Raw genomic sequence first — 23,975 nt, 5'->3', positions numbered from 1 at the left:
GTAGGTAGCCAGGGGCCTGGCGGGGCGCGGACCGGAGGGCGCCCACGCCCGCCCTCCGCGCCGCTTGCTGGAGCGGGCTGCGAAGGGCGGAACTAGTGCCGGGGTTTTTGGGCAGAAAATAGGGCCGGGTGGGGAAGGGCGGTCGCCTACCGCGACCCCGCCGGCCTAGGGTGGGGCCCCGCGCCCCCCACCCCCCACCTTCGCGTGTTCCGGCCCGGAGTTTGATGTTAAAAGCGAAGAGGCACTTTAAGGGAGGAAGTTGGGCGTTCCCTGAAATTCCTATCTCTTTGCTCATCAGGGGGGTGGTTTGGAGTTAGCCCCTTGTCAGAAAGCTAGTACTTAGGGCTGCACGTTGCGTTTCCGGCCCTCTGCCCTCCTTTGCAGAGCGTTTTAAAGGTTGAGTGCTTGACTGACTTGGACTCGACTTAAGTGTGTTGTAATGTGGGTAGAGATTGCAGGGCATTTTTTGGGCTTTCAGGACCTCAGGACTGTGTGACCAGGGCCCCTGGTGCTGATTGCACTTTACTTTTACTGAGCAGCAAGGCCGGTAAGGCTAGGTGGGGGAGTGGCTTTGATTGGGCCCCTTTGACAAGGAGAATGCCTTTCTGCGTAAGTCATCATCCCAGCTTGTCCAGTTAAGGTGTAGGGCTTTAGACTCCAGGGCATGTCTGGCTCTCCCCCAACCCCCTTCACCGGAGCACTCCGGCTGTTCCAAGTTCTTTCTGCCTGGTTGGGTCCCAGGGGGCTCACCCCTGTTGCAGCTTCTGAATTCATCCCGCTATAGGTATGCCAGCCCCCCTGGTGTGGCCCACAGTGGTTCCAAGTGACAGTGATCCCCAGCAGTTCTCTTGGGGGCCCTGGATCTCTTTCACTGTCCCTGTGGACCTTGCTCTCAGTTGAAATAGGTTCTCTGTGTCTCTCTGTGTCTCTCATTCTCTTATTTACTTTGTTATACCATTTGAAGATGGATTGAAGGTCATTACAAGAAGAGCCACAGTTGGCTTTAGCTTGCATTGGACATGATGTGACAGGCCTTCTTACAAGCTCCAGGGTTTGGTTCATGTGTCTTCTCCCAGGAAACCTTCCTTGGTCTCTCCTCCCCCCCAGTTTGGAAGTCCTCTGTCTTTGCTCTGAACTCCTTATAAACCTGTGGCTCGTTTCCTTTGAGTCCTGTTGAACCTTAAGCAGGTACTCCATTAGTGTCTAGAGAGAGAAAGAGTACATAAATGAATACAGACTGTGTGACATGATTAGGTTATTTGACTGGTGGGCAATCTTTGTACTTCTTTTTTCCCCCAACTCACAAAAGAGCCATCTGAATTTGTTTAGTCTCTAAATTGAGGCATTTCCCCAGAGTGGAGGGCATATGAATGGCATTGCCTGTTTTTGTACTGAAAACTCTTCCCGGACACCCACCCTAAGCTTGGAACCCAGAACAGCTAAGACACTTACGTTCACACCTTCATGCGACTTTTGTGACTCCCTTGGCTAGCCATGGAGAGGTTGGGCTCCTTGGTCTCCTTTTATTGGAAAGGTTGAATCATGGAGTCCTAGGGCCTGACTGTAGAGGCCTCTTGACAGTTTCTTCTAAAGGCCTAGGGATTTGCTGTAGGTAAAACTCTTGAGGGCTTCTCAGGGAATAAGCCATTAACCCTGAGGTACTGAGGTGTTAAGCAGTGATTGAACCATTCCCCTGCTCCCTCCACCTCAGTGTTGCATAGATAAAGGGAAGTAGCCTGAGATTGTGAGAAGAGCAGTTTCCTTACATGTATGGTGTGTATGAGGTGGGGAGGGATTAGAAGAGCTGGGCTCTACCCAGTGTGCCAGTTGACTAGCAGGGAAAAAGTCATCTAATTCCTTCGGGCCTCAAGTTTTTTCAGGAGGTTGGTCTGAATCACAATTTTTTAAATCTAGGGGCCCATGGGGGTGTCAAAAGGGAGTGGTCTGTGAACCATCTGAAATAGTATATACTATTCTGTGTATCAATAAAAATGTATTCCCCCCCAACAACTACTAGGCACGAGGGTCCACAGGTTTCATCTGATTATCAGCAGGGATTATATCAAATTGTAGTGAAAAGTTACAATAAGCTGAATGTTCACAAGAGAATAGAAATTTATTATACCAGTATATGATTAGTATAATCAACGATTTTATTTTTTTAATATATATATATTTTTAATAAATTTATGTATTTATTTATTTATTTTTGGCTGCGTTGGGTCTTCGTTGCTGTGCGCGGGTTTTCTCTAGTTGCGGCGAGCAGGGGATACTCTTCGTTGCGGTGCATGGGCTTCTCATTGCGGTGGCTTCTCTTGTTGCGGAGCACCGGCTTTAGGTGCGTGGGCTTCAGTGATTGTGGCTCGCGGGCCCAGTAGTTGCGGCTCACGGGCTTCAGTAGTTGTGGCATGCAGGCTCTAGAGCACAGGCTCAGTAGTTGTGGCGCATGGGCTTAGCTGCTCCGTGGCATGTGGGATCTTCCCGGACCAGGGCTCGAACCCGTGTCCCCTGCATTGGCAGGCGGATTCCCAACCACTGTACCACCAGGAAAGCCCTAATCAATGATTTTTAAAAAAGCACTCACATTAGGCCTTTGCTGTGTTACAGGGATATGTTTTCAAATTTATTATGGCAGTATGCAACCAACAGGGCTGCAGGACCACAGTTTTCCAAATAATTTGGCCCAAGTGTTTCTCTGTATTCATCAGCCCCCTCTTTACTATCTCCATTTGAGTCTCCATTCAGAGATGGTCCATTATAGTGCCTGGCTTATTTCCAAATTTCTGGTCATTTTTGACTTTTAGGGGAGACTTTGGAGAAGCATGCCTTTCTGGAATAGAGTTTTTTAAGTATTTTTTTTTTGGCTGCATTGGGTCTTCATTGCTGCACACAGGCTTTCTTTAGTTGCTGTGAGAGGGGGCTACTCTGCGGTGGGATCTTCCTGGACCAGGGCTCAAACCCGTGTCACCTGCATTGGCAGGCGGATTCTTAACCAATGTGCCACCAGGGGAGTCCCCATGGTCAGGCTTTTAACCTCTGTGTACTATACTGCTTTTCACTCAGGCAGGATGGGATGGTTTTCATCACTTTTCAGAAAATGCTGCTTCTTAAGGAACAAAACAGAAATGCTTGTATATATGTGTATTTACCCAAATATGTGAGATCAGTTTTACAGCTCCTGTTAGTTTGTGATGAGTTTTCACAGTATTTAGCCATTCAGAGTCAGATCTCATTTCTTATATTGAGATCATCTACAGCAACTATTATTATTGCTAATTAATGTATCGAGGGCATGATTTTTTTTGCTCTTTCAGCTAATAGTAGCAATGGAAGATTTTAGCTTTTTCCAGTGTGCTTTTTAAAACCTGATATATTCAGTTGCAGAACGATAGTTTCTGAGATGGCAGAAGGAAGGACCACATGCTCTTGTTTCCTTCAGTGAGGGATTTGAACCTACAGAAAATACATAAAATGAAATAGTGAAAAAGAAAAAAGTTTAACTCACGTTCTGAGAAAATGCAAATTAGAAGGTCAAGAACAAGAAGACTGAAATATTAATTCACATATAAAAATACATAAATTGAAAATTCATTGTGAAAAAATAAACCACAACTATGTAAGATAGAGGCTTGTTAGCTGTGTGATTGGAGAATAAACACAAAACCCAAACCCCAAACGCTTTAGGAAGCATTCCAGGCTTAGTGAACCAGCAGGGATTGTATCAGGGCCAGTGTGATGAGTGGCTGGCTAAGGAGTTGAATTAGCCAGTGAGCATGTGCTGCTATTTTTGTGTTCTCTGCAGTTAGAGTAGTTGACTTGGTGAAAGGACCGGGATTTGTTCTAGTAGGACAAGTATCAAAACTACATGTAGATTTTACCAAATATTTTTACTCAGAGGCTCTTCCTGTATGCTGTAATTCAGAAGAGAAATCTATAATAAATTTGGGCTCTAAAGAAAATTTAAAATATGCTTTTTAAAAATAGGTTAGTCATCATTGGACCTGGCATTAGGTAGTAAGAATTTACTAGTCACTTGAGCTAGAATGAGTAAGAGGATCTGGGGTTCTCTACCTTTTCAATGCCTTGCCTTCTTCCACTGTGCTCTCAACAGATCAATTTGTCAGTCCCTGATACTATACGTGTGTTATCCCTGATAGGATAGTGTGTGGTTAGGAGTCGACAGTTAAGCAATAGTGAGCCAAAATCAAGTTAAACAACTTATTTTGGGAGAACAGTTTCGGCATATTGGGGTAAATAGCTTTGACTTTATTCCATTGGGGAGTAGGAAATTTCTGCCTAGGTCCAATAAATACTCTCTTTGAGTAACCCTGGAAAGGGTTAATTCTGTTTTCAAAGTTGATTGACTTATAATTGGGTTTAGCTTATTTATTGAGGAAGTATGGTATGACAATAACAAAATAAATGTTCATAATTAGTTTACTCAGCTGTTTACCAACTTGATTTTGGGCTTCTGAAGCTAATAAGAATAAATCCATTAAACCTGGTTGATATCTTTTATTTATTTTGTAGATCATTACCTAATTGGTCTCTGCTCTCAAGAAATGTTTACTCTTATTGGAGAGATGATTTACGGAGTAGCCTCATATGCAAATATACATACACTTGAGAAACATGTACAGACCCTATAAGACAGTATTTACTAAGGGTGTGGGGTGGCTGAGTGCTCTGGAGGAGGCACAGGTCTTTGAGGTTGCCAGGGAAGAAGTCATGGAACCTTCTCGAAGTGTGTTTCATCTTGTTTTGTAGGCTTTGTACCCTGAGCAAAGGGCTGCTTGCTCCCAGCAGAGGACTGACTCAAGGATCTCAGAATCCCGAGAAACAGAGAGTCTTCCACATTCATGAAGGTAAGCATGGGTGTTTACCTTTTAGGCCTATGTGGGGGGAAAACCCTGCTTTATTTACGAAGCATGTAGATAGACAGTTTAGGGCAAATGAGGCATACTAAAGGTAGATCTTTCATAAACTTCTCACTTAGACAATGACCAAGATAGCTTGGGGTAGAAATCACATACAGTACTTGAGCTTTGGTTCCTGGGAGCCTTGGGGACTGAGCTCTTTTAGTTAAATGATTTCTGTTTCCTTTGTGTAGGTACTGAAGTGGAAGGCATGGAAAAAAGAGATCTAATGCATAAGCAAGAGACAGGCCTTTCAGTTGTACCAACTAAACGCTCCTAGGCTATAATTTTGTTAGAGGGACCCTGTTAATTGAAGTTAATTTCAGTAACTAATCCATATGCAAACTATGGATGTCTTTGTCAATGTAGGAATATTCATTATAATGAAAACTGGGACTTGTTTAAAGGATCCCAATAAATATATATGCATATATATAATTTAAAATTCTGCTTTGTTTCTTGGCCCTCAACACCTGCCTTTCTTCTTACACTGAATATAAACTAGTAATAATCATTTTATGTCACTGAGCATCAGTAGTCTGTGTACTACTTGGGATACTTTCTGTCCATTCTTTTATTCAAGGAACTCAGGAGAAAAAAAATCAGAAATAAGACTAATTTACTAATGGATATTTTTGGTTCAGTACTACGCTATGATTTCATTGTAATTAGAGTTTGCATCTAATTTATGGTATATAACAATGGTGGGTGTTTTTTTTTTTTTTCCTTTGGCTGTGGCTTGCAGGATCTTAGCTCCTTGACCAGGGATTGAACCCTGGCCCTGGCAGTGAAAGTGCCAAGTCCTAACCACTGGGCCACCAGGGAATTCCCTATAACAATTGATAGAAAAATTAACAATTGATAGAAAAACAACCACTTTTTCATGAAAATTAAGATGTATGTTCATCTAACCATATTTGGTTTTGATCAGATATTTAGTTGTTGAAGGACCAAGGATTGCTATAGTTAATTTTCTGTAACCAGAATATGTATTTTAAAATGATAGAAAAAAACACATGAACTCAAAACATTATTTAAAATCCTATAGATTTATTTTTTAGTATTGACTTACTACTGCTTATCTAATTTATTTCCCCTTTATCCATATAGCATGTTCACCAATACATGTGAATCACGGTGTGTGTGGTAATCAGTATCAATTCTTTATAAGTGCTTAAATTTTTTTTCGCACTAATTCATTCTTGCACTTTTGGGCAATGGGCATTAACTAAACTTAAATTGCTTTTTTTGCCTTTCCTTTCTTGCTTCATTTTTCTTGCCTCAACTTTTCTAACATTTAGGGTAGTATACATATATGAGAAATCAATTAGAGTGAGACTCAAATTTTGATATTAGTCTTAGTCTCACTGCCTATAAGAAGATAGGCAGGGATTCTGTTCATAATATCTCCATTGTAAAGGGACTCCTACCAACACTGATACAGCCTCAGCAGATGAATAATTGGAGTTATACTTTTTTGCTTATTTGTATAAATCTCAGTGATTGACACAAGGATATTCTTTTCTGCACTAAGGAGACAATAATTGTTTCAAGTTTTTGGGAAGCAGAGGCCTGATCCCTTCCCTGAGCTGTTTGTTTTGTGGCATTAAATGGAAATTCATGGATCTTTGGAGCTTTTGAGTGCATGAATCGCTTTTCGTAGTTTTTGAGCTGGTTGCCATAATCCGTTTCTTACTTTCTTTGTTTCATGGAATGACCTCTTTATTTTTGTTTCAGTTCGAGATAAGTTGCGGGAGATAGTAGGAGCATCCACAAACTGGAGGTATGTGCTCTGTGTTTATTCGTTCTTCTATCCCTAAGTGGTGTGCTAGCCTGTGTTTAGGCTCAGTTGATGGTCCCACTGTAGGAATGGGGGGAACCCTTTGTTCAGAAATGGGTTGAGAGGTTTTTTTACTTGGGGGAGAAGATCAACATTCCAACATACTCATCAGTTGATGCTTTGTTGTCATAAAATCATGTAATTTACACGTACTCTGCATTTTTCAAAGTGCATTCAGGAGTATTACCTCACTGATTCTCAGTGAAACTTGTGACGTGCTTATGACATATGTTCCTCTTCCTTTTTTGCACATGATGAGATTGAAACTCAGACATTGAGTGATTGAGTACCAGGTTTGGGACTTGAACCCAAGTTCCTGGTTTTTCTATTTCATGCACCCTGACTACTGCTTCTTGTCAGGTCACAATTAACCAGGCCTCCCATACAATCTTTCTCTTTTCTCTAAGTATTTCCCTGCTTTAAAATAGGATAATATCCCTCTTGGTGCATAGAATTTTGAGGCTAAAATGAGATAAAAAGAAAAAGCACAATAACAATAATAATCTATTTGGTATAAAAATTATCTAATGACTTCTTTTTATCTCTTTATATGAAAAATTTCAATTTTCTGAAAAGTAGAAGAAATGAATACCTTTGTTCCCACTATCTGAATTGGATACTTATGAACGTTTTTCCAGATTTGCCAATATACATATACTGGCTAAACTATAAAGGTATCGTGACGCTTCAGCTCCAGTTATATTCCAATACCTCTCTAATAAATAAATATATTTTCCTATGTAACAAAATCAGCAGTCGTGCATCTCCAACAAATAAGATATTCTCTTACATAATGAAATTGACAGTAATTCCCTAATAGCATATTATTTACCCATATTCAGAATTCCTCAATTATTCCCCACATATCTTTTATAGCTTTTTTAAAAAAAAAAAATCAAGATCCGGTAAACAACTGCATATTGCATTTCGTGGTTATGACTCTTTAGTCTCCCCTAATCTAGAATAATAGTTATCCCTCCCTCTTTTTTTTTTTCCCCCATGAGCTTGATTTTAAAGAGGCCAAGCCATGTGTCTTGTTGAATGTTCCACGTTCTGGATTTACCTGGTTCCATTTAACTTGTTCGTCAGTTCCCTCCCTATATTTTTGTAGGCTACGCTTTTCTGGCAATAATACTTCATAAGTAAGGCTTAGAAAGAGTGATATTGTCAACATTTTAGTTCCCTATCCCCTTGTCTCTCTCTTTTCTTCCACCTTAATCGTCTCTTCTTTTTCTTCCCTTTCTGTCTCCTTTTCATGTTCTCTTCCTCTTTACCTTTTGCTCTGCCTTCCAAACTTCTTTTGGATATACTCCATTTTTCCTCCTCTGTCTCTCTTTCCTGAAATTGAAGGCAGAGAGAGAGAGAGCTGGGGCACAGAGGATACGAGACTTGTCAAGGTGAGAAATGGGAATATGGAGTTCAGTGGCTATGTTGTTCTTTAGCGCAGATATATATATATATACGTACATATATTTACACTCTATTATGTCCATTTCTGTACTTTTAATTTCATTTCAAAGATTCTATTCTTTGAATACACTTTTTTTTTTTGCGGTACGCGGGCCTCTCACTGTTGCGGCCTCTCCTGCTGCGGAGCACAGGCTCTGGACGCGCAGGCTCAGCGGCCATGGCTCATGGGCCCAGCCGCTCCATGGCATGTGGGGTCTTCCCGGACTGGGGCATGAACCCGTGTCCCCTGCATCGGCAGGGGGACTCTCAACCACTGTGCCACCAGGGGAGCCCTGAATACACTTTTTGATGAGGGTGAATATATAGTTCATTTGGATATATCTATGTCACTTATAAGTGTATTTTTCTTATCTACTAGCCTGAGAAATTTTAACAGAAATTTTTGATTTCACCAAGTGGCAGGTAGGAAGGGAGGGAAGGAAAAGGAGATGAGGTAGGTCCGGACCTGCTGTTTCCTCTTTTGATGGTGTCTGACTGACCTGTATGTCACTGGAGTTGGGGGATAGCACTGTCCTATGTTTTATGAAGCTTGTGTCCTTTCTTCTCAGAGACCATGTGAAAGCAATGGAGGAAAGAAAATTGCTTCATAGTTTTTTGGCTGCGTCACAGAAAGGTCTGCCACCTAGGAGAATGAAAGACAGTTACATTGAAGTTCTCTTACCTTTGGGCAGTCAGCCTGAATTAAGAGAGAAATATTTGACTGTTCAAAACACTGTAAGGTAACATGGCACTATTTCTGTTTGTGTCGTTTGTTTTTATTTTATTTCCTTTCTTTATTACAACTTTGAGATATAATTCACACATCATACTGTTCACTTATTTAAAGTGTGTGATTCTCTGGTTTTTCGTATATTTAGAGAGTTGTGCTACCATCACCATAATCAATTTTGGTAGATATTTATCACCCCATAGTGTTATTTTTTTTATGATTTTCATTTCATCACAGTTTTCTTTATTTCACAGGTTTGGCAGGATTCTTGAGGATCTTGACAGCTTAGGAGGTACTGATATTTTAGTATTTTTAAACTGGTACTTACAGTAATACATTGAATCCTCTGGCTGGAAAGGGTCTTTTTTTTTTTTTTAACATCTTTATTGGCGTATAATTGCTTTACAGTGGTGTGTTAGTTTCTGCTTTATAACAAAGTGAATCAACTATACGTATACAGATATCCCCATATCCCCTCCCTCTTGCATCTCCCTCCCACCCTCCCTATCCCACCCCTTTAGGTGGACACAAAGCACCGAGCTAATCTCCCTGTGCTATGCGGCTGCTTCTCACTAGCTATTTTACATTTGGTAGTGTATGTCCGTGCCACTCTCTCACTTCATCCCAGTTTCCCTGGAAAGGGTCTTTTTTTCTTTAACTTGCACAGATGAAGATACTCTAAACGAGCAGAAAAAGAAGGGCATCTGCTACTTCTGAATTGTCATAATTATTTAATTAAATTTACCGAAAAGTTGCAGAGTACAAAGAGTTGTTCTCTCCTGAATCATGTGAGAGTATGTTGCTGACACGATGCACATCACCCCCAAATATTTTCATGTGTATTTCCTACAAACAAGGACATTCTCCTTCATAACCACAATATAACCCTCAAAATCAATAAATTAACACTGATATTTAGACAGTCTAATCCTCAGACCCCATTCAGCTTTGGCCAGAGGTCCTTTATAGCAGAAGGATCCAGTTCTGGATCCAGTTCTGAATCACATGTTGCAATTAGTTGTTGTGTCAGGGATAGTTCCTCAGTCTTTCCCTGACTTTAATGACCTTGATACTTTTGAAGGTTATGGGCCAGTTCTTTTGTGGAATTTCTCTCAATTCGGGTATGTTTGATGCTTCCCCAAAGTTAGATTTGGGATGTGCATCTTTGGCAGGAGTGTCCACAGAAGGGATGCTGTGTTTTTATTGCATCTTAGCAGGTAGTGCATAATTCTAATTTGTCCCATTACTGTGATGTTGACTTTGATTCCTTGATGAAGGTGGTGTCTGCCAGGGTTCTTTGCTGTAAAGTTACTCTTTTCCCCTTTGTAATTAATAAGTACCTTGTAGGGAGGTACTTTGAGACCTTGTAAATATCCCATTCTTCATTAGACTTTTATCAATTACTTTAAAATCAGTATGAACTCAGGGATTCCTATTTTACTGAATGGATTATAATATATTTCTATCATCTGTTTTGATGCTCAACTTGTCCCAGGACTGCCCTTCATTCTTCACGCTGGCTTCTGTGGATTTTTTTGGCTGTGTCCCCATCATTCTTTGAGCACTTCCTCACTTTGTGGTGCAACATTTCTAGGCTCATTTGTACTTTCCCTGCCCCAGTCCTGGAATCAGCCAAATCTCTGAGGAGCCCTGATTCTTTTTAATGGAGAATGATATTTAGAAACCAAGATCTGGGTGCTGGGAGTTGTCATTGTTGCTGGGGTATCACTATTCCTGTGTGCTTTCAGTGGATGAGCTGGGGAATATATGCACGTACATGTACATTTACATCTATACCTGCCTGTATGTGTATTCCTTCCTTCCTTCCTCTCTCCCTCCCTCCCTTCCTTCCTCCCTCCCTCCCTGTCTCTCCCTCCTTACCTATCTGTCTACCTGTCTGTCTGTCTGTCTATCTATCTGTCTATCTGTCGGAACCCTGGGTTCATACTGATAGTTCCAATTCTAATTCAACCACAGGTTCATTCTTAATTCCTCCCTTTTCATATTTGTAATTCCCTTCTCCAGCTGGCTCCATTATCTGTAGTACATTTACTTATTTGATCAGTTCCCCCGTATGTAGCCAGTTTCATATTGCTGCCATCCCGAAACCCTCATGAACGCTCTCCTCACCTCAGTGGGATTCTGCTCCATCCCAGGTCCCCCTCCTCCTTGTGCTCGGGCTGCGGCATGCTGGGCCATTGCTCTCATTGCCTCCCTGCATATCTTCCTGACCCCTCTTGGGCTTCAGCACCCGACTCTGGGCTGTCTGTCTTGCTTGCTCCTACGTAATGGCTTTTGGACTGAAATGTTGGGAAAGGGTTTAAAAAAAGGCTCTAATAATCTTTAAAATAGAGACACAAATCCATTGTTAGGCTTACGGCTAGCTATATTTTTCTTCAGATTAAATAAACCTGCTTTAAAATTCTTATTGGCCTTTTAAAAAAGAATCACTCACACACACACACACACACACACTCACTCACTCACTCACTCACTCACTTGACTTCGGTTTACTTAGGTGTCCCTAAATATACAAACTCCCCTGCCACTACCCTGTTTTTCTTCATCACCTCCTGTTGATGGCCAGTCCCTTTCACCTGTTCACTTGATTCTATTCCTTCCGTTTCTTCAAGGAACTTGCCTTATCACGTACCCTGAAGATATCTCCCTCGTATCTCAAGCCTTTTCTCAACCTCACTTTTCCCTTAACTTCTAAACATATTCAAGGCTCTGCATCTTCCAGTGAAAAATAGGTAAAGTGTCCTTCCCTTATAACACTCTCCAGTTTTCTTTCTCTCTCACTTTAGAGCTACCTTTGTGTTCTGGCTTCTGCTCCTCCATGCCATTGAGCTGATTGTGCCAAACTCTTTGAAGCTCCTAATGATGTCGAACTCACCCTTGGGCCTTGGTGACATTTCCTCCTGCCTCTCAGGCTGCTACTTCCCAGTCTCCTTTGTAGATTCCTCTTTCTCTGTTGATCCTTTAAATGTCACTTATCTTCAGGGTTTTGTCTGCTGCCCTTTTTGTTGTTGGTATCTGCACTTTCTCTATAAATAATCTTCAATCCCAGTGCTTCAGTTGCTCTCAGTATGTGGAATACTTCAGAAGCTACATTTCCTGGCGTGCTTTGTGAGTTGCAGACCAGTTTGTCCTCCTGCCTACTGGCCATCTTCATTTGGATGTGCCGTGGGCTTCTCAAATTCAGCATGTTGAAAACAGTCCATTCTGCTCTTCCTGTGCTGTATTCTGTTTCTCAGTGAATGGTACACCATCTTCACTCATGCAAGTTAGAAACCTGAGTTAATTCAGGTCTTGTCAAGCCTGCCTTCTTCTTAGCTCTTGGACCTTTTCTCTTGCTTTCACTTCCACTAATGCTGTGGAAGGTCAAACACTTAGGATTTCTTCTCTGGGTACCACAAGTTTTTTGAATGGAGTTTCTTGCCTTTCGCCCCTCATCCCCCCACTACATTCTTTAGCAGGTGCATGGATGAAAGGGTTTATTGTTACTCAATGAGTATTTATTGAGCACAGACCCTGTCCTGAGGGTTGATGATAAACAATTTGTTTTTAATAAATTTATTTATTCTTTTATTTTTGGCTGCGTTGGGTCTTCGTTGCTGCGCACGGGCTTCCTCTAGTTGCGGCGAGCAGGGGCTACTCTTTGTTGAGGTGTGCGGGCTTCCCATTGGGGTGGCTTGTCTTTGTTGAGGAGCATGGGCTCTAGGCGTGTGGACTTCAGTAGTTGTGGCACGCAGGCTCAGTAGTTGTGGCTCATAGGCTCTAGAGCACAGGCTCAGTAGTTGTGGCGCACAGGCTTAGTTGCTCCGTGGCATGTGGGATCTTCCCAGACCAGGGCTCGAACCCATGTCCCCTGCTTTGGCAGGAGGATGCTTAACCACTATGCTACCAGGGAAGTCCCGATGATACAAATTTGAATGAATCATAGGGCAAGCAGGGAGACCACTATAAAGAAGTACAGTACAGTTTTAAATGAGTTGATATTTGTGAGGTACATAGAACCATGCTTTGCACCTTTAAATGCTTGTTAAAATATGGAAAGTACACAGATAACCGCAGGGTGGTAGGAGCTGAGGGTGATTTAGGGAAGGAGGGAGAACTCTGAGGCAAATAATAGCTTCATGATTAGGAAGGAGTCAAGAGGAAAACAGGTAGCTGAGCCCTTGAGATTTGTTTCTCTTTTTTGAAGATGTCTGATGCTGTCAGACTCATGTGCTGGGGTCTTTTTCTGATTTAGGCACTGTGTCTCTGTTGAGTGGTAATAAGCCACCTGGCGGGCCTGGGCTTTGGGCTTCAGTTTCCTCACCAAATCTAAAATTGAACAGTCAGAGTAGAGGTTTCCCAGATCTCTTCAATGTATAAAAAAGTCTTTGGTTCTAGGAAAAGACCACTAGTGGAATATGGAGGATTGGGTCTTCAAAACCAGATAAGACTTTATTTTTTATTTTATTTTATTTTTTACATCTTTATTGGAGTATAATTGCTTTACAATGTGTGCCAGTTTCTGCTTCACAACGAAGTGAATCAGCTATACATATACATATGTTCCCATATCTCTTCCCTCTTGCGTCTCCCTCCCCCCCACCCCCCCATCCCACCCCTCTAGGTGGTCACAAAGCACAGAGCTGATCTCCCTGTGCTATGCGGCTGCTTCCCACTAGCTATCTACCTTACATTTGGTAGTGTATATAAGTAAGTCAGAAAGGGTTGTTATTTTATATCTGCAGTTCTGAGCCATGGATGCTAATTGAAATCACCTGAGTAGCTTTAAAAACTGATGCCTGGATTCGACTTCTGCAGATTCTGATTTAAATGGTCTATATAGTTCAGCTTGGACATCAGGATTTTGTATCAGGTTACTGTTTTTCATCTTTGTTCTCACATACCAATTCTTTTTTAAAAAATTAATTAATTAATTTTAACATCTTTATTGGAGTATAATTGCTTTACAATGGTGTGTTAGTTTCTGCTTTATAACAAAGTGAATCAGTTATACATACACATATGTTCCCATATCTCTTCCCTCTTGCGTCTCCCTCCCTCCCACCCTCCCTATCCCACCCCTCTAGGTGGTCAAAAAGCACCGAGCTGATCTCCCTGTGCTATGCGGCTGCTTCCCACTAGCTATCCATTCCACGCTTCGTAGTGTATATATGTCCATGCCACCCTCCCGCCCGGTCACAGCTTACCCTTCCCCCTCCCCATATCCCCAAGTCCATTCCCCAGCAGGTCCCTGTCTGATTTCAGGGAGTAAATTGCGAATGTTAAAAAATAATTTTGCTTTTCCTTTATTTGGTTCTCTTCTGTTTTCCTACAGTTCTTATTTGCTACATGCACAACAAAATTCATTCAGCTAAGATGTCTCCTTTATCAATAGTTACAGCCCTGGTGGACAGGATTGGTAAGTGATATTATTTTCTAGACATACTTAGAATTTTTAGTAATTATAAAATATTATTGAGATTAGAGGAAATGTTTTCCTTTTATGGGGGAATTTTTATGTATATATGTGCATATGAAAATGTCTAGATTGCAATATACCAAGATATTTATTATAATTATCTTTGGGTAGAAGAGTTTTACATGATTCCAGTTTTATTTTTTATACTCTTTGCATTGTCTAATTTTTCAAAAATTATTTTTGAAAAATTATTTTTAGTTTTGAAGACAAAAAGGAAATATAGTGAAATTTGCCAGAATTTCAAATGAAATTGTCCATTTACAGTATAGAACATTTGGAGTATGGTTTGGGCTCAGGTTGATTTTTCTGTTTTGTAGATATGTGTAAGAAGAGCTTAAGCCCAGAACAGGACATCAAGTTCAGTGGCCATGTTAGTTGGGTTGGGAAGACGTCCATGGAAGTGAAGATGCATATGTTCCAGGTGTGTCTGTGCCCGAAGACTGCCCCCTTGTTCCAATACAACCAGCTAGTCTCAGTGAAAGAAAAGCTTATTCACCTGTCTATCCATAGACAGATATATAGTTCACCCATTTATAGAAAAACAATTCAAGTTCACGTCATACAGATGGTGTGTTAATATCCTCCTCCTGGACATAGACTGACACGTAATTTGGTGTTTATGCTTACTGTTTATTACTTTGAAATCATATACAGCTCCATGTTAAGGTACTTGTTTCTAGTTTTGCCCCAGAGAATTCCCCTACAGTCTGAGTTCTGTTAAGCATGAATCGGATTGGTGACTGTTAGTTTCCTAGGGCTGCTGTAGCAAAGTACCACAAACCATGTGGCTTAAAACAACATAAATTAATTGTCTTAACAATTGAGAGGCTAGAAATCCAAAATCAAGGTCTCAGTAGGACCATGCTCTATCTAAAACCCGTAGGGGAGAAGCCTTCCGTGCTTTCTTCCTAGCTTCTAGTGGTTTGCTGGCCCTTTGGCATACCTTGGCTTGTAGTTGTAACACTTCAATCTCTTCCTTCTTCATCACATAGCATTTTTCTCTTGTGTGTCTGTGTCTCTTCTCTTCTCTTCTTTTATTTATTTATTGGCTGCGTTGGGTCTTTGTTGCTGCATGTGGGCTTTCTCTAGTTGGGGCGAGCAGGGGGCTATTCTTTGTTGCAGTGCGTGGGCTTCTCATTGTGGTGGCTTCTCTTGTTGCAGAGCATGGGCTGTAGGCGTGTGGGCTTCAGTAGTTGCAGCATGTGGGCTCAGTAGATGCGGCATGCGGACCCCTAGAGTGCACGGGCTTCAGTAGTTATGGAGCGTGGGCTCAGTAGTTGCAGCACATGGGCTCAGTAGCTGTGGCTTGTGGGCTCTAGAGTACAGACTCAGTAGTTGTGGCACACGGGCTTAGTTGCTCTGCGGCATGTGGGATCTTCCCGGACCAGGAATCGAAACTGTCCCTTGCATTGGCAGGCAGATTCTTAACCACTGTGCCACCAGGTGAGTCCTCTTCTCTTCTTATAAGGACATCAGTGATACTGGATTAAGGGCCCACCTACTCCTGTGTGACCTCATCTTACCTGATTACATCTGCAGCAACCCTATGTCCAAATAAAGTCACGTGCACAGGTACTGAGGGTTAGGACGTCAACATATCTTGTTGGGGGAAACAGTTCAACCCATAACAGTCACTGAGATTACTACAGCAGTTAGGAACAGCCTCTCTAATGAGCATAACTCAGAATAGCTATTATAAAGAAATGAAGAAATTTGTCAAGAAAAAGTACCTCAAAGAGGGTCATAGTACAGAAATCAAATAATTCAGAGTATGTTGAAGATTTCATTGTGAAAACTTACTTAAGGGTGACTTATTCAGTTATGTCAGGGTATTCAGTGGATCTGTCATTCAGATACGTGAAATTATGAAGCATTTCACGTTTTGGAAAAAGTCTGAAGGTTGCTCTGCAGTAATTAAAGTTGTTTGTCAAAATAGGTAAGTAGTTTTTTATTTGATGCTGTATGTAAACAGTTGAATTTTTTAACTTCCATGTTGCTGTAACTGACGGTAATACTGCTTTTAAAGCAGATATCGTAAAGTTGTTGGGGATGCTCCTCTGATTTGTTCGCACCCTTTTTTAATCTTCATGGTTGATGCACGGTGGATTCCTGGAATAAGACCTTCTTTCTAAGGAATCTTGGACAAATAGGTTGAAAAAGAGATACAGGAATTATTGGGAGGAGAGAGCCAGTGAAAATCAGTGCCAGAGAAGTACAGACTTTTGTTTTAAATTTGCATTTCTCATTGGCCATTTTGATTAATAACTCACGGCTTGAGTGATCCTTTATTCCAGAGAGGCAGCTTGGCAATAGGTACCCTGCCTCTGGTTTGGCTGAAATGTAAGTTCAAATCCCAGCTCTGCTGCTTATTAGCCATGTGACTGTGGGCAAATTTCTTGCCTTCTGTGAGATGCTGTTTTGTTATCACAGTAACCACTAATCAAATGTTGGCCATTATATTACTTTATCGTCATTACTATGGAGGTGGTCCCGCTTGACCGTCAGACCTGCCTTTTGGGGTTCCTGTTAGAGCTCTCTTCCGAGTGTGCTCTCGCTACCTCAAGTCCAGTGTGTTCCAAACTGAGTGCATCAGCTTCCTTTCCAATCCTGACCCTCCTCAGGTTTCCCCTTTGCCACCCTCCGATTTCTCCCAGCTCCAAACCTTTGTGAAAGCTTTAATTTTTTTTCCCTTTCCTGTGCAGCCTTTTGCCAAGTCTTGCGAATTCATCACCCACAGCTACTCACCAGAGTCCTTTCTTTCCCTTCCCTTTGACCTCTGTGTTTCATTCAAGCCCTCACTGCCTCTTGTGTGAGTACTTTAGCTATCTTTTAATTACTCTGCCTGCCTCTTGTCTGTTCTCTCTGTGTTAATTTTACACATCTCTTCCAGATAGGTCTTCCAAAGCCGATCTTCAATCACATCTCTTCCCTTCTCAAAACCCTTCCGTGACCATTATCTGTGGATCAAAGTCTAAATTGCTTTGACTAGTTAGGATCTAAGGTGCTCCATAAACTAGCACCAACCTACCTTTGCAGCTATATTCCCTCCAACTTACCGTTCACACACCTTTTTGGAGCGCACAGCTGGAGACCTTGAGCATCCTAAGAGTAGAGAGTTGTTCACCTTGCATCCCCGATGCTCAGCACTAGTGTTCATTGTAATACACTGGAACGTAAACAGTAGGTGAGCGGATGAGCATCCTCGCGCACACTTTTCCTTTTGCCGGGATTCCTTGGGCTCTGGCTCTGCATATCCATATTCCACCTGTGCTTCTGGGTCACTTCATGCTCGAAACCTTCCCTGATCTTTTCAGCTAATAGTACCTGTTCCTTCCCCACGCCTCCTTCCCTCTGACCTTCTCTCCTGGGACCTGCTGTCCTCTGCCTTGCAGAGCTGTGTATGAACGTCTTTTCTCTTCCACTCGACTATGTGCGCCTCAACAACAGGATCTGGGTGTGAGTCACCTCGCCCACTTCCTGACGGCATTCATTTAACGTTGACTTAGCAGTGATTTATGGAGTGCCCCGTCTGTGCTCGGTGTACAACAGTGAGCAAAACAGGAAGTTCCATTCTCTTGGAGTTCACACTCTAGTAGTGCTCAGTAGTTAGCTGCCTCAGTTCATTCGTCGGCAGTTGGCAGCCATTGATCCGGTATCTGCTGTCTGCCAGCCTTTGTGTCAATTGATGGGAAACAAATGAGAATAAAAATGGTCGTTGTCCTCAAGGAGCTCTTGGTGCAGTAGGGAGACAGACACATAAATAAATGATTATGATATAGTAAATTATTACGCACTATTTCTGAACAGGGACAGTATTGGCATTGTATGTGGGAAAATTCTTTGCAGGACCGTTCCCTGCCTTGTGAGCTGTTTAGCTCTTTGGTTACCCCTCGCTGCGCTAGTAGTGTCCCCCAGCTCATGGGACAGCCATCACTAGCACTGCACATTTCCAGATGCCCTCCGGGGGATGACATCTTCCTCGCTTATGTTGAGAACCCCTGTCAGGAGAGGACTTTGTTTCCACTTAGGTGGCAAACAAAGGAGGGAGTGATGAACTCTGCCTGGGGAGTAGGGCTGGGGCCGGGGAGGGGAGGAGTGTCTTGAGGAATCCGGCCCTGAGGAAGGCATCTGGCAGAGGCCTGGAGGGGAGGCGGTCAGGTGACAAAATGGGACATTTCAGGACCTCCAAGTTGTCAGCTGTGGCTAGAGAAAGGAGTGCAGGCATGCCGGGAGTGTTTGGTGAACAACTAGAGTGGAATCTGGGCTCCGTGGTGGAGGCTTTACATAGAATGCCAGCAGGCGTAGACCAGATGCTGGGATAAAGGAAGACCTCTTGCAAGGTTTGAATAGGACAGGGACATAGTAAGATTGGTGAGACTCTTCTGCAAGTCGAGGGGGAAGGCTCATAACGGCCTGAACAGGTAGTGGTGATGAGGACTAGTGGTCGGTTTGTTGAGGATGGAACCACCTGTACCCTCAGGTTACGATATGACTTGATGATATGACTCTCCTGGAAGTACAGACTTCTAGGGAAAAAAAAAATACCTTAAACTCTCAATGGCCTCTGCATTGTAAATATTTAGCTTAATCCACAGAATTCTCATTGATCTTACCCTTTCTTGGAAGCCCCTGTGCCAGGCTAAGGAAACAAACACATCCTGGTAGTTGGCACACTCAAGTTCCCTGAAAATACAAATGTCTGGGAGAGCGATGGGAGGTCCGCCTGGCTGTGTGTGCCTTTGGGAGGACAGGTAGGCCTGGAGAAAGCCAGCGTTCTGCAAGATGCGGGACGCTTAAATGATGGTGATGCACAAGGTCCCCCCGTGACCCTTGCCCTTGGGTCCCAGTCACTCACAGCTCCAAGGCCCATAGTTTGTGCCCATCCCAGCACTTCTCGCACTGTGCACTGTTTGGGTTTTTGGGTATCTCTCTCCTCCGCTAGACCACAGACTCTTCACTCTTGCTGCCTTTTCCCCCCTAGAGCCCAGTTGTGTGCCTGGCATCTCAGCAGATGGTGGTTAGTGAAAGCACTCGTCCTGTTTTGCTAATTTCAGCCTTTCCCAAAGGCTGTGATATCAGTTAGGATTGTAGTAGGTCTTCCCAGTAAATGCATTTCTTACATCTGCATTTTCTTTCCTTTGTTCTCTAGTTACACGACAATGAATTTTCCCCTGTTTTGGATGCGACATTTGTAATGGTGGCTCGTGATTCTGAAAACAAAGGGTAATTGCAGTTTTGTTCCTAATTCTTTATTTTGAAAAATGTCAAAGATACGTAAAATTGAAGAGAAGACTTTAATAAATTTCTAGGATACCATCACCTAGACTTAAGAGTTTTAAAATTTTGCCATATTTGCTTCTTCTGTTTTTTTTAAAGTATATTATTTTCTTTATAATATTTTAAAGCAAATCCCAGACATAATGACATTTCACCTCTAAATACTTCAGTGTAGGGCACTGCTTTAAAAATGAGGCTATTTCCTTAAATAACTACATTACCATTCGCACACCTAACAAAAATAATAGTAAGTCCTTAATATATTCTAATAGTTCATGTTCACTTTTTCCCACATATCTTTAACGACTTATTCAAATCAGGATCCAAACAAGGTCCACATATTACATTTGATTTGTATATCTCTTAAGTCTGTTTTTTTTGTTAACAGCTTTATTGAGATATAATTCACATACCATACAGTTCACCCATTGAAAGTGTACAATTTAATGGCTTTTAGTATATTCATAGAATTGTGCAGTCTCATCAGTCTGTTTTAATCTGGAATGGTTGTGTGTCCCCACTGTCCCCTTATCCTTTCATATCATTAACTGGTTGAAAGCCCAGATTGATTGTTCTTTGCAGTGTCCCACTTTCTGGATTTGTCTCATTGCTTCCTTGTGGTATTTTTTTTTAACTTGTTTCACTCTCCCTAGTATTTTCTGTAAATTGAAGTTAGGTCTAAACCTTGATTAGATTTGAGTTCAGCGTATTTGGTGAGAGCGCTTCGTAGGTGATGATGTCTCTGTATCTCATATTGTATCATGTCAGGAGGTATAGATTGTCCCACTCATAGTAATGCTGAGATTAGTGTGTGGGTTCAAGTAGCGACACACTTTAATTTTTGCCTTGTGTAGTTCAATTTATCCTCTTGTGATCAGCAATAATCTACAGGTGTAGTACAGTACAAGGTGTATCCAATGTATCCAATCTTATGAATAGCTAGTTTCCCGTCAGTCTTCCTCCAGTGCTTTTAATGTCCTTTGCTGATCATTGCTTTTATTATTTTCATTAGGGGATGTAAAATGATTCTCAAATTCTGTCATTTCTTTCTATATTTATTAGCTGGAGATCTGTAAAGAAGAGTTTTCCCTTATCAACTAGGGCAATTTGGTTTGTAAAGGAAAGTTAGGATCAGTGTTTCATTCTTGCTTTTATTTACACATTTACTAGCTAGTGATGACATAGTTTTTCTGCTATTTTGCTTTTTAAAAAAGTATCATTGTATGTTCATGGATTTTAATATAGTAAATATGTTTTAATACATTGCAGCCATTGTTCTTCCTGTTTCTCAGAGTGAACATCTTTGGTCAGTGGGAACTCCTTTAAGCTGGCTGCTGTGATAAGCTATTTTGACATTTCCTAGTTAGTCTTTGATAACTTCCTGCTCTCTGGTACAATGAGATGTCTTGGACTCATTCTGTACATTTCCTGCCCCAGGGCTGGAATCAGCCAGTTTTCCAAGGAGTCCTCAGGTTCCTTTTAGTGGGAAACTGGTATTTAGACACCAAAATCTGGGTACTAGAACTATACGTTGTTACTAGTTTGTCATGTTTCTAGGCCTTTTCAGTAGACAGGGCTTGGATGTATGTTAAAAAGCAAACAAAAAACCTCATAAATTTGTACTGTCATTTCCAAGTCCAGTTTAACTGTACAGACTTTAACACTTTATCATTTTTCTCTTACATTGGATTCTTGGTTCCCTAATGCCAGTTACACAAGGCATTCAGACTGGGAAAAACTGTTTAATTATGTGTGTGGGAGTTGGGTAGGGGGGGAACGTTTCAGGATTGCTGTTTGTACAGACGGAGTCTAGAGGCCTATGGGAAGTCTAATTTGTTTTAGAAACTTGAGTTAGGAGTCTGCAATGAGAAATCTCTTCTGCTGCATGGAAAGCTGACTTGGAAACCCGACTTAAGATCTAAAAACCCCTTGGTGACTCTGATCTGAGCGAAGAATCCACCCATCTTCTCTAGCTCCTCTCACCAGCTCCAGCTGACCTGCCGCTCCTAGGGGCTGCCCTGGGGCTCCTTTTCCAGCACTGAGGGCGTTACTTAAAGCTTCTCTCCCAGCTGATGCATTCTAATTTTCCAAGCTGCCATTTCTGTACTTTTGTGGTTTTTTTTGTTTTTTGTTTTTTTGCAGTATGCGGGCCTCTCACTGTTGTGGCCTCTCCCGTTGTGGAGCACAGGCTCCGGACGCGCAGGCTCAGCGGCCATGGCCCAAGGGCCCAGGCGCTCCGCGACATGTGGGATCTTCCCGTACCGGGGCACAAACCCGTGTCCCCTGCATCGGCAGGCGGACTCTCAACCACTGCGCCACCAGGGAAGCCCCCATTTCTGTACTTTCATTTCCGTTTTTCTTTCATCCAACCTTTGGATTCTACCACAGTGAAGTACTATCCTTTTCTCAGTGTTTTATTTTGGAAAATTTCACATCTACAGAAATGTAGAAAGAATAATGCAATGAACACCCATATGCCCTTCACCTAAATTCTCGAATTAACATTTTACCACATTTGCCTTACTCTTGTCCTTTCTCGATAAATACAAACATATATACTTTTTCCCCTGGAATTGTTTCAAAGTAAGTTTGAGACTACTTTACCCTAATTCAGCATGTATCTCCTAAGAATAAGGCCATTCTCCTACATAACCTCAGTGCCTTTATTATATCCAAGAAATTTAACGGTGATACAATTATATTATCTAATATATGATTCATATTCAAACTTTGCCAATTGTCCCTAAAATATTCTTTATAACCTTTTCCCCCAAGTCAGGGTCTGATTAAGGACCATATATTATATGTGGTAATCATGTTTCTTTAAATAATTCCCCTTAAAATAATCCCCCTGCTGCTTTCTGTCTTTTAAGACGTTGACTTCTTACAATTTTTTATTGAAGTATAGTTGATTTACAATGTTGTGTTAGTTTCAGGTGTACAGCAAAGTGATAGTTACATATCTCTATCTCTATCTCTATTGTTTTTCAGATTCTTTTCCCATATAGGTTATTACAAAATATCGAGTATAGTTCCTTGTGTTATACAGTAGGTCCTCGTTGGTTATTTATTTTATATATAGCAGAGTGTATATTTTAATCCCAAACTCCCAATTTATCCCCCCCCCCCAGTTTCCCCTGTGGTAACCAGAAGTTTGTATTCTATGTCTGTGAGTCTATTTCTGTTTTGTAAATAAGTTCATTTGTATCATTTTTTTTCGATTCCACATATAAGTGATATCATATGATATTTGTCCTTCTCTGTCTGGCTTACTTTACTTAGTATGATAATCTCTAGTTGCATCTATGTTGCTGCAAATGGCATTATTTCATTCTTTTTATGGCCGAATAATATTCCATTTTGTATATATACCACATCTTCGTTATCCATTCATCTGTCGATGGACTCTTAGGTTGCTTCCATGTCTTGGGTATTGTAAATAGTGCTGCAGTGAACATCGGAGTGCATGTATCTTTTCAAATTATGGTTTTCTCCAGATATATGCCGAGTAGTGGGATTGCTGGATAATATGGTAGCTCTATTTTTAGTTTTTTAAGGAACTCCCATACTGTTTTCCATAGTGGCTGTACCAATTTACATTCCCACCAACAGTATAGGAGGGTTCCCTTTTCTCCACACCCTCTCCAGTATTTATTATTATTATTATTTTAAAATATTTATTTATTATTTACTTATCTTGGCTGCACCAGGTCTTAGTTGCGGCATACGTGATCTTTAGTTGTGGCATGCAGACTTCTTAGTTGCGGCATGCATGTGGGCTCTAGTTCCCCAACCAGGGATCAAACCTGGGCCCCCTGCATTGGGAGCTCGGAGTCTTACCCACTGGCCACTAGGGAAGTCCCTCCAGCATTTATTATTTGTAGACTTTTTGATGATGGCCATTCTGACTGGTGTGAGGTGATATCTCATTGTAGTTTTGATTTGCATTTCTCTAATAATTAGTGATGTGGAGCATCTTTTCATGTGCCTTTTGGCCATCTGTATGTCTTCTTTGGAGAAATGTCTATTTAGATCTTCTGCCCATTTTTTATCGGGTTGTTTGTTTTTTTGATATTGAGCTGTATGAGCTGTTTGTATATTTTGGAGATTAATGCCTTGTTAGTTGCACCGTTTGCAAATATTTTCTCGCATTCTGAGGGTTATCTTTTCATTTTGTTTATGGTTTCCCTTGCTGTACAAAAGCTTCTAAGTTTAATTAGGTCCCATTTGTTTATTTTTGTGTTTATTTCCATTACTCTAGGAGACAGATCCAAAAAGATATTG

General features: G+C 41.5%; 1 protein-coding gene across 6 annotated transcripts in view; it reads left to right on the top strand.

Annotated features, from left to right (window-relative positions):
- The window catches only part of ACOT9 (acyl-CoA thioesterase 9), an 82,336-nt gene that overhangs the window by 35,857 nt on the left and 22,504 nt on the right, over window positions 1–23,975 (top strand). For 4 of the 6 annotated variants that reach the window (XM_049705181.1, XM_049705180.1, XM_004283078.4 and 1 more), the window contains 8 exons: window positions 4,768–4,865; window positions 6,027–6,053; window positions 6,654–6,699; window positions 8,775–8,945; window positions 9,190–9,227; window positions 14,271–14,354; window positions 14,732–14,835; window positions 19,564–19,637. In XM_049705181.1, the coding sequence (XP_049561138.1) occupies window positions 4,768–4,865; window positions 6,027–6,053; window positions 6,654–6,699; window positions 8,775–8,945; window positions 9,190–9,227; window positions 14,271–14,354; window positions 14,732–14,835; window positions 19,564–19,637 (642 nt within the window). Of the gene's footprint in view, window positions 1–4,767; window positions 4,866–6,026; window positions 6,054–6,653; window positions 6,700–8,774; window positions 8,946–9,189; window positions 9,228–14,270; window positions 14,355–14,731; window positions 14,836–19,563; window positions 19,638–23,975 lie in introns of those variants that run through there. The other 2 variants (XM_004283079.4, XM_033411459.2) reach the window with 2 other exon arrangements.

The sequence above is a fragment of the Orcinus orca genome, chromosome X, assembly GCF_937001465.1.
Source record: "Orcinus orca chromosome X, mOrcOrc1.1, whole genome shotgun sequence".
Lineage (NCBI taxonomy): Eukaryota > Metazoa > Chordata > Mammalia > Artiodactyla > Delphinidae > Orcinus > Orcinus orca.
The sequence above is the reverse complement of the archived record's forward strand: the minus strand, read 5'-3'. Positions and strand labels throughout refer to the sequence as shown.